Consider the following 15,738-nt stretch of genomic DNA (forward strand, 5'->3'; position numbering starts at 1 on the left):
CCAAGTGTTCATTTTCATTAAGGGCGGTGTGCATTACTTTATAACTTTTAAATGGATATCTTCGAGTTTGATGACTTGATAAACAAACCCAAGACTTATTTGTTTTGCATAAAGCAATTTGAAGATAATTAACATCTTATATAGATTTTAATGGAGATTAATATTATCTTATGGAGCCTTACCCTGCATCTTGTTGTACACTCAGTCAGCTCTCACAAAAGCAGTCAGTGTGTAAATACCTTACACAAAAAAAAAAAAAAAAAAGTTGAAAACCACTGAAATATGTGAGGGGAAAAAACATGAACCTGAAACCTATAAAACACTGAATGCATTAGAAATTGTTATAATGTAAGCTATGATAGTTTAACTGTATTCTGTTCATACCGGTACATTAGTTGCTTAGACGGCCATATACATGATTTATTACTTCTTAAGGCTATTATTAGGTAGATTACACCCTTATGTGTGGGGGTAGTTAGTGGGTGTGGGGTGTCCTCTCATATTACACACTTTCCCGCGAGAAAACCCTGAGTCGCGCCAAAACCCCACCTGTATAACTCACCTTTATTCTTGCCTGAGCTTGTCATTTAAAGCTGTCATGGGACGTTCGGCATTTATATAATGACAATTAATTATGTGTGACGATTAATTATGTCCCCGCTGAGATACAGCTGAGCCTTGAAAACTTCAGGCGCGCTTGTTAATCGCAGCACATCAATAAGAGCGCGCGCACTGCCCCGCCAACAAACCCCCACTGGCTTGGTCAGAGCGGCTCTCTGATTGGCCGCACTGGTCGCTCTGAGGCATTTCCTCCTCGTTCAGCCAATCACCGTCGGTATTTTTACACATCGCTTTCGTGATTGGCTGAGAGAGGGTGTAGCTCTTCAGAGCGCCAGAAAACAAGCTTTAGCGGGTGATTCATAGTCGCCTGACCAGCAGTACGACTGAAATAAGAAGATTACTTGCTCAGATCTTCTGATTTATAGAGAAAATTATGTTCAGATAAGGAGGAACAAGAAGGATCATCTTTGCGCAGGATTTATTTACGTTTTTAGGATTTTTTTTTATCCCAAGGACGGACTTTAAGGTAAGAATATAGAGTTAAATCTTCTATCTGACTTAAGTTAGCTGCTACATTATATATAACGTTAAATATTAATTAAATTAATTACTCAAATTTGATTTTTACTGACAGACATTTCAGTATTCAAATAATAAGAAAAAGAGAGGATTTATATGGGAGGATTTATATATTATGCTGCTGATCTTCTACAGTATAATGTAAAACAAAATATATACAATATTGTGACAATAATATAAATATAAATTATTTCTAACGTTTAATTAATGTTATTTCCTTGAGAATCTGGTTTCGTTACCAGGCAACTGGTGAAGATATTTGCGCCAAAATCTTTCCACCATCATCAGATCAGATCACTTTTTTTCTCCTATGTTTCTTATTTAATGCAGGTTGTAGTATAATATGTAATATAATATAACTATTTTACTCATATGTTTCTTATTTAATGTAGTAGTAATATCATATGTAATATAGTATCACTTTTTTTACTCGTATTTTCCTTATTTAATGCAGTAGTAGTATAACATGTAGCTAATATATATATTTTTACTCATATGCTCCTTATTTAATGCAGTAGTAGTGTAATAAGTAATATAATATGTAATAAACTGATAATGTAATTTTACTTAGTAGAATTTGGACAAATCACTTTTGGCAACACTTAACTATCATGAATTAATAAGTTAACAAACATCAAATTAATGCTTTACAGATTGTTGGTATTATATATTAATAATGTAATGAATTAATATGAACTTACCAGTGTTATTCAAATATAGGAACATTCATATCAATAACTCAGTAATGAGCTGGTTCACTATTAGTCTAAATGTGCTGGCTATAACTGATTCAATTTTCTTTTTTAGATGGAGATGAAGTGTTTAACTTTAAAGGATTTGCATAGTGTGAGGACACTAGTGAATAAGACAAGCTCAGATGATCCTGTCAACACGAATGACCATAAAGTAAGATGAAATGAATGTGTTTGAATTGTATGGTAATGCATCTACTTCCTCATGAGATGTTGAACTGATACCCTAACCCTGATTTCAGGAGAACATCTGCACGGACCGAAGGAAAACGACCCCGCTGAAGTGTGAGTCTGTGACGGCAGCTGTGAGTGGACATAGGAGAGTTTCCAGCCCAGATATCATCCATATAACCCCTATTAAACACACTGAGAGGGCCCACCCGGACCCCTGGACCCCGACAGCCAACCTGAAAATGCTGATCAGTGCCGCCAGCCCAGATATCCGTGACAGAGAGATGAAGAAAACCCTCTTTAGACCCATTGAAAATGAAGAGAAAGCTGTGGAGGAGGAGGAGGATGAGGAAGAACTCGATGACTCGTGTCAGGTACGAAGAAGTCGTCGTCTAAATCAGTGTAATGTTTTGAAATGTACGTGCATTTACATTTATTCGTCTAGCAAGACACGACTTAACAAACGAGGAGTCGTAAATATGTTGTAGTTTTATCCACTGGATTCTCTCTTGATTTCAGTATGAAGCTTTGGACGATTCGGAGAGGAGACCGAGTCGCAAACAGAAGAGTTTGGGTCTTTTGTGTCAGAAATTTCTGGCCTTGTACCCTGATTACCCAGAAACCTCAGAGAGCATCTCTCTGGATGAGGTGGCCTCTCGCTTGGGTAAGAGAAAATAGCCTAATCAACCCCATCATTTCTGTATAATATGCATGATTAATGCATTACCCAACATTAATCTTTTTTTAAAGCATTTATAATCTTTGTTAATGTTAGTAAATGTATAAGTCTTGATGTTAGTGCATTAGCTAATGTTTACAAATGCAACTTTTGATTTTAATAATGCATTACTAGTGAATGTTGAAATTAACATTAATTATTAAGATGCTGGAGGGTTCCTACGCAGTTTGGAAAAGTATGGAATTTTATTTGTGTTTTCCAGACTATTGACCCTATTTATTTATTTTTAAAATATAAAATTAAGAATTTCTAAAGATAAATTCATCGTACAAGCCGAGTGTTTTCATGGCTAAAGTTTAATGATCCTTAAACACATTTGAATAAATTCAAGGCGCACATTTTCATTACGCAAATCTCTTTGTCTTTTACCATAAGCGAGTCTCTTTTGGACTTTCTAATCGAATGTGCGTGTGCCACTCAAACCAGCAACAGATAAAAGAGCAAATGATCATCAGACTGTACTTTGCTGTTCATTCAACATCAAACCATGATTACAGTATCAAACCAATGTGTCAGAGGTTATAAAGCATTTTAGGTTTCTTCTCCTCATGTAAGAAACCAATAAAAAAAACTGAGAAAATACGAATATTTACAGATCACCGTACTATATACCAAATGCAATGCTATATGAACCAATTATCTTAAATATGGTGTGAAAAATCTACAAGAGAGGTTTGGAAAGTATTGAATTTTGAAATGGATTGTTCATTTAATGTCATGTGAATTAAATGTAAAGTGTTACCATAACATGTAGTGACTAACACCGAGATCTAAACCGTCTCAGTTGTTGAGAGGCGACGCATCTACGACATCGTGAATGTGCTGGAGTCTCTGATGCTGGTGAGCAGAATGGCTAAGAACCTGTACGTGTGGCACGGGCGCTCGAGGCTACCACAGACCCTGCAGGAACTCCATCAGGCGGGACGAGAGCAGGGCTACCATCTGCAGATGGACCAGAGAGAAGGAAGCAGCCCGTATGCCGCCCATCACATGCAAAACACACACGGTATGACACACACACACACATATATTCCACTAAAAGCATTTGGTTTGCATTTATCAAGAGTATGCACACACAAAAAGGTAACGTCTGACTAGTTGCATGATGCATAACGTCATTTGAATGATTCATTGCACTTGCTCGGTTGATGTCATTCCCTATTTGTTTAACCATAATGACGGTTGCCTCATTAACTCCATTATTAGTGTCATGCCCTTGTGCTCTATGAATCGGCCACCCGTTAACAGCGTCTCCGGCTTCACAACTCTGGTTACCAGGTGTTTGTGTTGATCACAGGTAATCCCATCCCAGCTCAGGGACTCTTTGTTATAAATGTGCCACGCTCTCACAGACAGCCTGAGGAGGGAAGCTAATTATTCAGAGAGGAAGATGAAGCTGCAGGTTTAGACATGTTTCTGTCTGCTAAACTCTCCTAGGGGTGACCTGATTACATCACATCACTGTTGACCTTTGCTTGAAGCAACTACATTCAATTCAGTAATAAAATACTTCATATATAGCAGAAACTTAAGCAGACATGGTTTTAGGATATATAGTCATATTTTTATTTTGTGCCCTAAATGTTTTACTAATGTAGAAATTATTATATTATAATTGTAATGATAATTTCAATATATAAAGATTTAGTTATTTCTGACATTTTAAATCGACACGGTTTGTCCGTTGTTTAAAAAACGGGGTTCCTGTGGGTCTTATAAAGTCTTAATTCATAAATAATGGCCTTAAAAAGGTCTTAAATTCATAAAGTCATTGCATTAAATGTTGCAAAATGTATCTTCCTTTATCAAAAATGTATTTTTGTCCTTTTTTCCCATACAAATCTCTAAACATCTTTAAATCAATATACGTTTACTTGACATGCAAATTTAATCTTAATTCAGGAATCTTTAGACAATTGCTCAATTGCAAGTTTCATTTCACATTGAGGGCGGTGTGCATTACATTCAAGCTTTTAAATGGATATCTCTGAGTTTGATGACTTGATAAAGAAATGAATCTGTTTCACGTCCTGCTGTCCTCGTCTGGAACCTCTAATGTGGTCATTGTGTTCACTGGCTTCTCTTCCCATGTGGCCGCTGTCGCTAAGCAACAGCTTTGCTTCCTAACAAAAGCTTATTACGGTCCCGTCATGAGGGCAGGAGTCACTCGGCCAGCCATTGATGCCATTCCTCATCTCCACTATCTCTGATTTGCTCCTGCCAGTCACATCAAATGTATTCATTCATCCTTTATTCACGTCTGGCATCGTCCACAGTTGCTAAGACTGAAGGAGCATCATTTCGCCAAATTCCTCTTGTTATCAAGAACCATTTCTTGGTCTCGAGACACTCAGGGTCTCGAGACACTACAGGTGAATAGGGTAAAATTTGTAACTAGCAGATATCACCATGAAACTTTCCCAGTTGATTACCTACATTAAGATGAGAAAAAAAAATGTATGAAAATTTTTCTGTAATTTAATGTTTAAATATGCAAATTAGGCCATATCTAATTAAATATGCGCTAATTTGCATATCTTTAAAAAAAACGAAATCTGAGTATTGGATAAAGCCAGGTTAAAAATTATTTTTTCATTGTGTTCACATATTAGATGGGAAAAAAATTACAGAGGGATTTAATATGCATATCTACTTTTGTTATCCTGTAAATCAGAATATACTGTCAATAGCCTTAAAAAAATGATTTTCGCCCTGTTTTTTGGAATAAAATGTTATATAAATCAGGCTAGGAATAATATATTTACAAATCCCTCTGTAAATGTCTTCATAATATAACTAGGTACAAGACTGGAGAGTTTGGTGTATATAGCTGCTACTGAAGTGGAGATTTCAGACTTGGAGTATGAGAGAAAAGTCATTTTGAGAAAACGGGCTTTAAAGATTTATCATCAGCCAATGAGATTGCGCATTCAGCCCTTTTACTTTCACGATTGGTTGCTGATAAAAAGGAAATGACCATATTTGGATCCGACAGCATTGTACAGGAGAGAGAGAGCTTTCCAGCGGTGTGTGTGATGACAGGGAGCAGACAGAGATCGCGGAGCAGCGTGTTCATTAAGAACGCCAACTTTTATTGTTTTTGTCCATTCCTGAAACCACAACTTTCACATGTTTTACAGTGTTGTAAGCATGGTTTATCTCTCTCATACAGCGGCCTCCAGCAAACGGAAGGATAAATCGCTTCGCATCATGAGCCAGAAGTTTGTCATGCTGTTCCTGGTGTCCAAAACACAGACCGTTACCCTCGATACAGCTGCTAAGATTTTGATCGAGGAGGGTCAGGATGAGTCCAGCCACAGCAAGTATAAAAGTAAGACGTCAATCATTTTGAGCTCTCATATTATGTATCTTTATTGATTTAAGTGTAGCTCACAATCTCTATTTGCCATTCGTTTGTGTTTGTTCAGCTAAGGTACGACGCTTGTATGATATCGCTAATGTCCTGACCAGCCTGAATCTGATCAAGAAACTTCACGTGAGGGAAGAGAAGAGCCGTAAACCCATCTTCAAATGGATCGGACCTGCTGATTTTCACAGTAGCGGTGGTACGTCCGGTTCAAACGCTGGAAAATAGTCTCTTCAGTTCAGTATGATTATTTTGTGATTATTTGTCTTTTATTCATCTAAGATTCAGATGATTTGAGGGTCTCAGAAGCTCAGATCAGTGCCTCCGTCGCGGGCACCGGAGAACGACGGGAGAAGATGACACGTCACTCCTCCTTTCAGGTCATTCCAGCCCCTCCTGTCAATCAAAGACGGATAAGCTCCGCCCCCAGCACACCTCAGAGACATTCTACAGGTGAGAACTGAGCAGAACACTAGCATTTTACATGCTTTTAGCAGAGACTTTTATCCAAATCAAGAGGGGGAAAGCATAAGCCAACAACAATTTGATGAAACTGAAATTTAATGCAATTTTTTTCATGGTTGTGTTATCAGACGAGCCGGTGGATTACTCCAGGAAGAGTGTGAACAGCGCTGCAGTGTGTCAACTACAGTTTGGAGACAGGTGAGTCCACCTGTACAGAATTTGTATTATTCAAACTTTAGTGATTTACAACCTCTGGTGCACTGGGTAAAGATCTGAGCCTGGCACTGAAAGGTTGTAGGTTCGAACCCTAGAGCTGATGCATGAACCATTGTGCCCAGTGTTATTATAGTATTATTTATATCTTATTATAACATTAATTAATATTAGTTGTGTTATGTGCTTTTCTCATTTTTATTTGTTTTTTTATTTAATTTGATAAATGAAAAATTTATGAAGTCAAATAAAGTTTATATGAAATTTATATAAAAAAAAAAAAAATCTAATATTAAGTAATATTTCAGCTTAAATTGAAAAAAAAACGATTTTTAGTTAACAATGCCAACAGTGATCAGTAACTGGTGTGTTGTGTGTATTTGCAGTGTTCAGGCCTGTTCAGGAAGCGCTGTGGGACTAGCAGTGCCTCTTCAGGCTGACGTCCCGTTTGCGTCACTGCCCTTTTCAGCCCAGTTCGCTCCTCACCAGTTAGCGTACCTGTCCGGTCTGCCACAAACACCCCTGTTCATGGTGTACAGCGGACACGTCCCAGAGGGCATCAACCAGAGGTCACCCGTCTCGGGCCACAGGGAGGAAAATCCAAAGAAGAGGGAGAGACAGGAAGAAGAGGAAGATGATCAGGCAGCTAAACGAAGCAAACGCTCTGTGTCCATAGAAAGTGAAACGGTGAGTGTTATGAGCCTGATTAAAACTTACATACATGTATTCATCCACATCGACATGCATATCCCAGGGTTCCCACAGGTCCTTGAAATCCTTGAAAGTTTGAATTTTGAAAAAAAAAATCAAGGCCCTGAATCAATCAAGGTTGCCATGACGAACGGAAAAAAAGAAGCTTTTTTGCATAGTTGTGTTTGACACATGAAAACTGTTACAATGTATCTTACAAGATAACACGATGTAACCTTGCTCTCACTTGAAATGTGTTCCCACATTAAGTCCTTGAATTTGAGGGTATCGGACCTGGAAAGTCCTTGAAAGGTCCTTGAATTTGAAGTTAACCCTGATATACATATTTTAGCGTATTAAAAACGTTCTGTGGGTTATTTTTATTTTTTTTTTAAGGACAAAAAAAAAAGCAATTAAAGCTTTGAAGTATTTAACAAAATATTTGTTACATTTTAATATTTAAAAATTATTTATTAAAAAAAATATTAAAATGTGTAATTATTTTGTTAAATACTTTAATTTAGTAATACCTTATTTTTTGGAAAGCAAATTTCATGCACAAAATCGGGTTCTAAAAACAGCTGGGGGAAAAACTGGACAAAAAACAAGAACAATAAAGAAAATAATAATAAAAACATTAATACAAGAAAATAATAAATGAGGTAAAATTTGAATAATTAGGATGTTTGCTATAAAATTAACATCAGCGCATATTGTATCTGATTATATATGCATCTACATACAGGTACAGATTTTACCATGGTGAAATGACTGTAATGCACAGCCTTAAGTGGCGTATTTCTTTTATAAAATCGTGGCAACAGCTCTATTATAATTCTGAAAGCTGTACTTTGATCTCTAACATGTGTGAATGTCTCGTAGGGTGAGACGGAGAGTTCGCGCTCCAGTGCCAGAAGGTCTCCAGTCTGCTCTCGAGAAGGTTCCCCGTGGGACGAGGCCTCGTTTGGGCCAATGAATGAAGAAGACGTCGGAACATCCAGTCCCAAAGATGCCCTCATGTCCTCTCATTACCTCTATGTCCCAAACACAGCAGGTACGGGAAAACCCGAGTGTCTACGACCACCAGTGAATGTCAAACTCTCAGATTGCACGCTCATTCTAACGTTTCATTTGACTGTTTTCTGTAGGTCTGAACGGTTTGAACTTCCTCATGCCAGCAGGACATACACAAGGCGGTGTGCCAGCTGTAGCTATGCCATATTTTTTGGTGCCGTCACCCCTCATAACAGGTACGATGCCCACCTCCAGTGCTGAGGGGGTTGCCAGCAGCGGTTTGAGTTTCAGCATGCCCACCATGTTGTCACCAGCCCAGTTTGTGATGGCAGGAGGGGCATTTAATGTGGCTGAAACACTGAACACCCCTGAGCATCATGGGCACAGAATACCAGTGGCCACATTCTCACCACAGGGACCACAAGTACAAGAGAGCCCTCAGCCGGCACAAACACAGGTCAGTGTACTGCACACAGTTTGTAGTGATGCTCCGAAACTTTATATTCGGTTTCAGCCGAAACGGGAAAGCCTGAAATCCTTGACCTAAATGGTTTAATTAGCACTTCTCCAATGGCATGTTTACGCGGTTAAGCGTCTATTTCATGCACACAATGTGCATAAACTGCACTAGAAGATCTGACATACACACACCAGTCAGTTCACTAATGTGTGCTTTTGTCTGAACTGAGATCTTTCAGTTCACGTCGTATTCAGTCGATGCGTGAACAAAACACTAAACATTATCCTAACACTAAACGTTTTGTGTGTTGTTACTTTTCATATGAAATAAAGTGTAAGCTTTCAACTTCAGTCAATTTGATCACGAAATTCAAATGGTTTTGCGCTCTTTAATGTGCCGTGACAGATCGCTTTAGCGCCTCAGTTCGAGCGGCACGTGAACCCATCATCTCTCCTCTTTACGGCTCGTTAGAGCATGAAATAAACAGCTTATAAGCAATGTCACAATGCCATTACATTTACCTCAGGAAAGCCATTAGCATTAGCCATAGCTTGTTAGTTAGCTTTAAATAAAATCACTCTAGAGAGGAGCATTTTGCTTAATACATGCACTGTATTACATATTAATTATATTTTTACTTAGCCTGTTGTCTTAACACTAGAACGGCCATGGCGGTCATTTTGACCGTTTTGAATTTTATATCTGCAATAACTTTGTTGAAAAAATAAATACAATCCTGCTGGTACCTGACTTTTCCTACAAGTGTCTGTATTTTCATTTAAAATGTTTTTCATATAAATTACACATAAGGCAAAAAAACAAATGAACATATTTACCTATTTCGGCCATAGACGGTCATATTGACCGCACGGAATTTCGCGGTATTATTATAGGCTATACCAATATACACAACAATAAAATGTGGTTAAAAATACACTAAACATATTCAACAACAAATCATTTAAATGTAATGATATTCAGAACAGAACAAGAATGAAAAAATAACTATAAACAAGCCAAAATGAAATGCGTTATAAGCGAAAGTGAAAGTAAGCGGCGTTAGGCTCACGTAACTTTCTAATTAGAATCAAAATGTTTCAACATTTGCGATGTATTTGGATGGTAAACTATTTCTTTATTATAGGCTTTGTACTTCACTCACGTTCCAATATCGACGGAAAAAATCATCCTCTTCACATGCACAAAATGGTACGAATTGTAGGCTAGCCTACTAGGCTACAAACAGAGCAGTGGAATTTTTATGTTAGGTTGACTATTTTATTATTATATTTTATTGTGGCTATAATGAACAGGCTGCAATGTCAAGATTGCAATACTGGAATATGGTTGGGGTGTGTGTGTGTGTGTGTGTGTGTGTGTGTGTGTGTGTGTGTGTGTGTGTGTGTGTGTGTGTGTGTGTGTGTGTGTGTGTGTGTGTGTGTGTGTGTGTGTGTGTGTGTGTGTGTCTCGGCGGGCGCGACGCGATCAAACTGTGTATATGGGCTACTCCGTCATTTTGTTCAGGACATCTACGGATATTATTTATTTATAAATGTATAAACTTGTTTAAATGTACAGTTTGGTGTTGTTTTGTTTTTTAAAGACATATTAATACAATAAATGCATTAATCTCTCAATTGGGTATTTATCATTAAAGATATAGAGTTTGGAATATAGCGGTCAAAATGACCGCTTGCGGCAGTTCTAGTAGTTATGGAATTCTGGCACTTCTAGTGTTAAAGGGATATTTCACCGCTGGAAAGATGAATGTGTATTTTAACTGAGTCATTTATGTAGTCGAAAAGTGAAATTATTTTAGAAGTTGGTGCCTTCTAGACTGAGAAAAGCCAGAAAATTTATTTTTGGCTCATGTGGATGAAAGACTACAACTCCCAGAATGCACTTGCTTCGCTGCCCTACAAGGCCACTCCCAAGCCACGCCTCCCGGTTACAGAGGACAGTATCGGGAGAAATGATAGAACTAGGCTACTAGTCGACTCGAAACTGAAAAGACGGCGTTTTATGGTGAGATCCCCCTATGGGCGGGTTGAAGACATGCGGAACGAGCTCCTCCTATTGGCTGGAGTCTCTCGCCTCTGGACACTAAAGCCTCTGATGAGCTAAACAACGTTTATTTCCAGACACACAATACAGAAATCTCTCGTCTCAGGGGGACATGAGGGAGGGAAGCACGGTCACTCGAAAATACTTCCGGGTTTCTACTGATACAAAGCTTAAAGCTAATCGGTGAAGTATCCCTTTCAGGGCTCCAGACTGCGACCAAATGGTCGCATTTTGCGACCAAAATTTGAGAGTGTGCGACTGAATTTTTCATCCAGTCGCACATGTGCGACCAGTAAATTTGTTTTGTTTTTACACGTTAAACGGAAGGGGCGCGTCAATGAATCCGGAATGTGTGGCAGGCCAATGAGTGTGAGAAGAATTGGGAATGGCCACTGTAACTGGCTAATGTGTGGAGGGGGAGGGTCCTAGAGATAATCGAGCGCGCGTAAACGTCCGTGGGAAGGAGACGGAGACAAATATCAATGTCACAGACACAGCCGGATGATGATTCAGAATCAGAGGTTTGTGAGGTGATAAAGGCCCGAACCCACCATTTTCGGGAAGACTGGCTGCGAGAATTCAGCTGGTTGAGGTACTGTAAGGAGACGAACTTAATGAACTGCGAATGTTGCAGTCGCTATCCCAGAACTGCGGGGAAAACGAAGTTTGCAGACAGTGCAGGCACTTCGCAGTTTAAACACAATATGCTAGTTAGACACATTCTCAGCCTCAAGCATAGAGTATTCCGTGACATGTTAATAAATCAAAACAAAATGAAAGCGGAAAAAAACTGCGCTACTCATTTCTGCGTCACGGACCGTTTAATAGTTCGAACCAATAATAGACAGCGCAGAGCTTCTCTCGCCAGTCGCGGGCGGATCTCGATCACGCAACACCGTCACATCGTGGACATCCAGTGAAGAAATCCATTGAGTTCGCGACAGAATTAATAACATCGTTGCGAGATCCAGTGAGAAACATTCAGATTCAACGCAGAATTCTCTGTTATAAACCATATCAGATCAAACAGCGCTAACGTGGAAACCAGGAGAAACATGTGCCATGAACGAACAAGTTATAGAAGGCTTTAGGTCCACAGATCAGCAACATTCACCATGGATTTAATGTAGTAACACTAAAGGCCAATTTATACTTCTGCGTCGGGTTCGCGTAGAAGGTACGGCGTAGCATACGCATTGACGTGTACCATACGTCGTACCCTTCGCCGTACCCTGACGCGCACCTCCTCAAAAATGTAACTACGCGTCGCGGCGACGCGGACCGCAAGATCTGTGATTGGTCGGCTGGATAGCATCGCGTTTCCTCCTACGCATTTCCGGAATGATCTTCTGCACTCTGCACCGCCCGCCCGCCATTTTTAAATTCCGAAGATCAGTGAAGAGCCATGGAAACAGACCAAGTGACCGAGAGATTGCTTGAAGAAGTGCGGAAATACAGCCATCTGTATGACTCCTTCAGTCGCCATTGCTCGTAGAAACCTAAACTCAAAACAGCCGCGAGGAATGTAAACACAGTGGAACTGGAACATTAAAACCCACCCGCGCCAACTAGCGTTTCGGCGGTGTAACTGCAGAGCAACACAGACATTCGCAGAAGTATAAATGCTCACGACGGCGTCGCCTACGTGCGTAGCCTACGACGTACACTACGGCGTACACTCGACGCAGAAGTATAAATTGGCCTTAACTGTAACGGTATACTGTGGTTATAACAGAAGCCTACACATATCTTTTTCCAGCACTTCAAAACTATAATATCATATTTAAATGTTATTTTTAATGTGTTGACCAAAACATTTTTTGTTCAACCTTTAAAGATTGTCTCTATTTATAAAACTAAAAGTTTCAAGAAGTAGGAAAACTCACACTTATTTTAAAAAATAAATAAAATTAAATTACCATTGTAAACATAGCTGCTGAGGGCACTTATTGGCTATTTTCAATCCCTAATATCTATTTTGTCACTCATTTTGCTATTGAATTAATATTAAGACATTATGAATGATAATAGTTCAAGTTAATTTTATCTACACCTCAAATTAAGCTCAGTGCTTTGTCATCCCACAGTGCTACCAGATACTTTCTGTAGAACTTAGTGCCGCTGCCCTCAAATGTTAGTCTGGAGCCCTCTGAACTTAAAATAAAACTGCACATTGTAATTTCTGTACGTTAAGTCTATTTATTATCAAAGCATTTGTCAGTAATACAGTTATTTTGGGGGGAAATGTGAATAATTGCATTGCAAGGTGATTTAAGATGTGCCCCTAAATTTTCTGCTTGCGCTCCTAAAATTTTAAGTCAGGGGCTACAGCGCTCCTAATAAAAAAAGTTAGTCTGGAGCCCTGCCTTTAATATATAATGTATGTTTCAACCATAGACTGTAAAAAAAATATGGATGATGCCCCTTCACTCTTTTCCATTGGTGAGAAGTGAAGCCGCCAGTGTCCCGATATGGCGCTGACATCTTGGGGCTTGAGTCTGCGCAGTAGCGATCTCGGGACCAGACCTGCGCAGTCGTGAGCAGGAAGTAAAGCTGCGAAATCAAGGCCCCGCCCCCTCACTCTCGGTGTGAAATAATTAATTATAGAAATTTAGATATTAAATTTAAAGCTCCAATCTCCTCAGTCCTCCGAAGATCCCGAAAAAAAGTCTGTCGGTGCTTCAGTGACTACTTCGCTCAGAGAACCTGTCAATCACAGCTGTCAATCATGACGTCACACCACCGTTTTTATAGCATATTTATAAACTTATTTTTAAAAACAAACACTTGAATTTACATCAGCGTGATAAAAACAACAGTAAATGACAGAAACCACCTTCGGAAAAAATATATTTGAAGTGTAATTTAATTGTTTAGTTGGTCTCACGTCCCGTTGAATAACACAGGGAGGCGGGGCTTATGACCTATACTAGGACCAGTCACCGGGGGGCGATCGAGACATTTTGGCTTCACTTTTCAGGGTTTGTGCGGCACGCTTGGTTTCAACAACGAAACAATTATAGCATCAAAAAGTTGCTACATTTTAAATGTTTATATACAACTCAGTTTATGAGTGTTGATGATTACATAAATGTGATTGGTTATTAAATAAACTAAATGAAAACTTAAAATTTAGTTTGGGTTAAAAAAAAGAAAGATATTTCTGGTGCATCAATACTGTAAATGCTAAGTATTTCAAACAATACATTTTCTAAAGTCTTTGTGACCGTCTCCCTTCCGCTGTTTCAGACTCCTCTGACACCAAAGGAAGCGGCGCTGGGGTCTAAATCTTTCTTCGAGACACCTGGAGCTTTGGGGTCTCTCACCAGCCAACCAGCGGCGCGCAAAAGAGGCTCCGCCCAGAGGAGGCTGGACATCGGACACACCACAGCCAATTAAATTAGCCGCTGCATTCGTGTCACAGGCTTCTGTGGTGCTACAGTGCCAAAGACAGAAACAGCATTACACATACACAAACTTGTTTACTTGAATTATTTCTGGTACATGAACATTTCATGTTTACTAACATCAGTATAAGAGGGCAGATTATTACAGATGCTAAAGTCCCACTCCGGCTCTTTAGTGTGATATTCGGTTACACGCCCTTTTGTGGCTCGATTTGTTTTTCCCCCACATCATTTCCGATAGTATTTTGTCGTTTATTTGATATCCTGCCAGATTTTGTTTACCATTATTATTTATTATATCATTTTTCCAGAAGCTAAAATCGTCAATCCAGTTTTTTTTTTAGCACTACGTATTTAAAAAATGTGAAAATTAATTAAGTCTGGATCGGCTTCTGAGAGAAAAACCACACGTTTGCTACATTTTGTATTTTGCTGATTGTAAAAAAGTGCCATATTGGTGAAGCCGACATGCCTTAGAAATGTGTTTGTTACATGATGCCTTCACCACTAAAGAATGAATAAGTAGAGAAGTGTGTTTGGGGATGAAGAACAAAATAGTGGTCGTAATTTTCTGCTTGAGTTTGAGGTGCTTCGTCTGAAATGAAAAGGAAACAAATACATACTTGAATAAACCGGTGAATATGATCTGCAATCACTGGAACAAAGCGGAAGTATCACAGTACTGTACTGTTTAAAACAAAGTATGAATTGTTCTTAGACTAGTAATAAATTATTTTTTGGAAGGCGTACAGGAGTTACATTTGGATTGAGCTTTACACCACAGGGTGTAATTTCTACATTATTTACAGTTATTATACTGTAACTCGTATATAGCATTGAGTATTTTTGTAAACGTGTTCATTTCTGTCTGTTGAATGTGTTTAGAGCTGCACTGATGAATCTGTATGGTGCTTTTGTGTTTGTCAGATGTATTTTTTAATCATTTTTATGTATGGACACAGGTGTCGTACATGTAATACAAAATAAATATATGTAAAATGACATTTTTGGTCAATTCTGTTGATTTCAAATGGGAAGGCGCACAGGCTTGTGTGACCACAAGATGGCAGCATAGACAAAGACTGATGAATAACACTGATTTACCATGGATACAAAGGCCAAAATCTATTAAAACACAATCACAGTGTTTATTAATGCATCTGTATTTGGATGCAATTCATTGAATTGCTAATAACGGTCTTTAAAAAAGGTTAAATTGGACCGAAAATAAAGGGTTTTCTTTCTTTACATAAGTC

General features: G+C 38.8%; 1 protein-coding gene across 1 annotated transcript; it reads left to right on the top strand.

Moving 5' to 3' along the window:
- Positions 1–185: 185 nt before the first annotated feature.
- e2f7 (E2F transcription factor 7) lies at positions 186–15,486 on the top strand. Its single transcript, XM_082168356.1, has 13 exons — positions 186–1,087; positions 1,948–2,046; positions 2,135–2,437; positions 2,583–2,727; positions 3,587–3,808; positions 5,975–6,133; positions 6,231–6,368; positions 6,452–6,622; positions 6,763–6,832; positions 7,234–7,534; positions 8,420–8,591; positions 8,686–9,008; positions 14,325–15,486. Exons 2-13 carry the CDS (start codon positions 1,948–1,950, stop codon positions 14,472–14,474), a joined length of 2,253 nt encoding a protein of 750 aa, XP_082024482.1. The 5' UTR covers positions 186–1,087; the 3' UTR covers positions 14,475–15,486.
- Positions 15,487–15,738: the final 252 nt, after the last annotated feature.

The sequence above is a fragment of the Leuciscus leuciscus genome, assembly GCF_965113295.1.
Source record: "Leuciscus leuciscus genome assembly, chromosome: 4".
Lineage (NCBI taxonomy): Eukaryota > Metazoa > Chordata > Actinopteri > Cypriniformes > Leuciscidae > Leuciscus > Leuciscus leuciscus.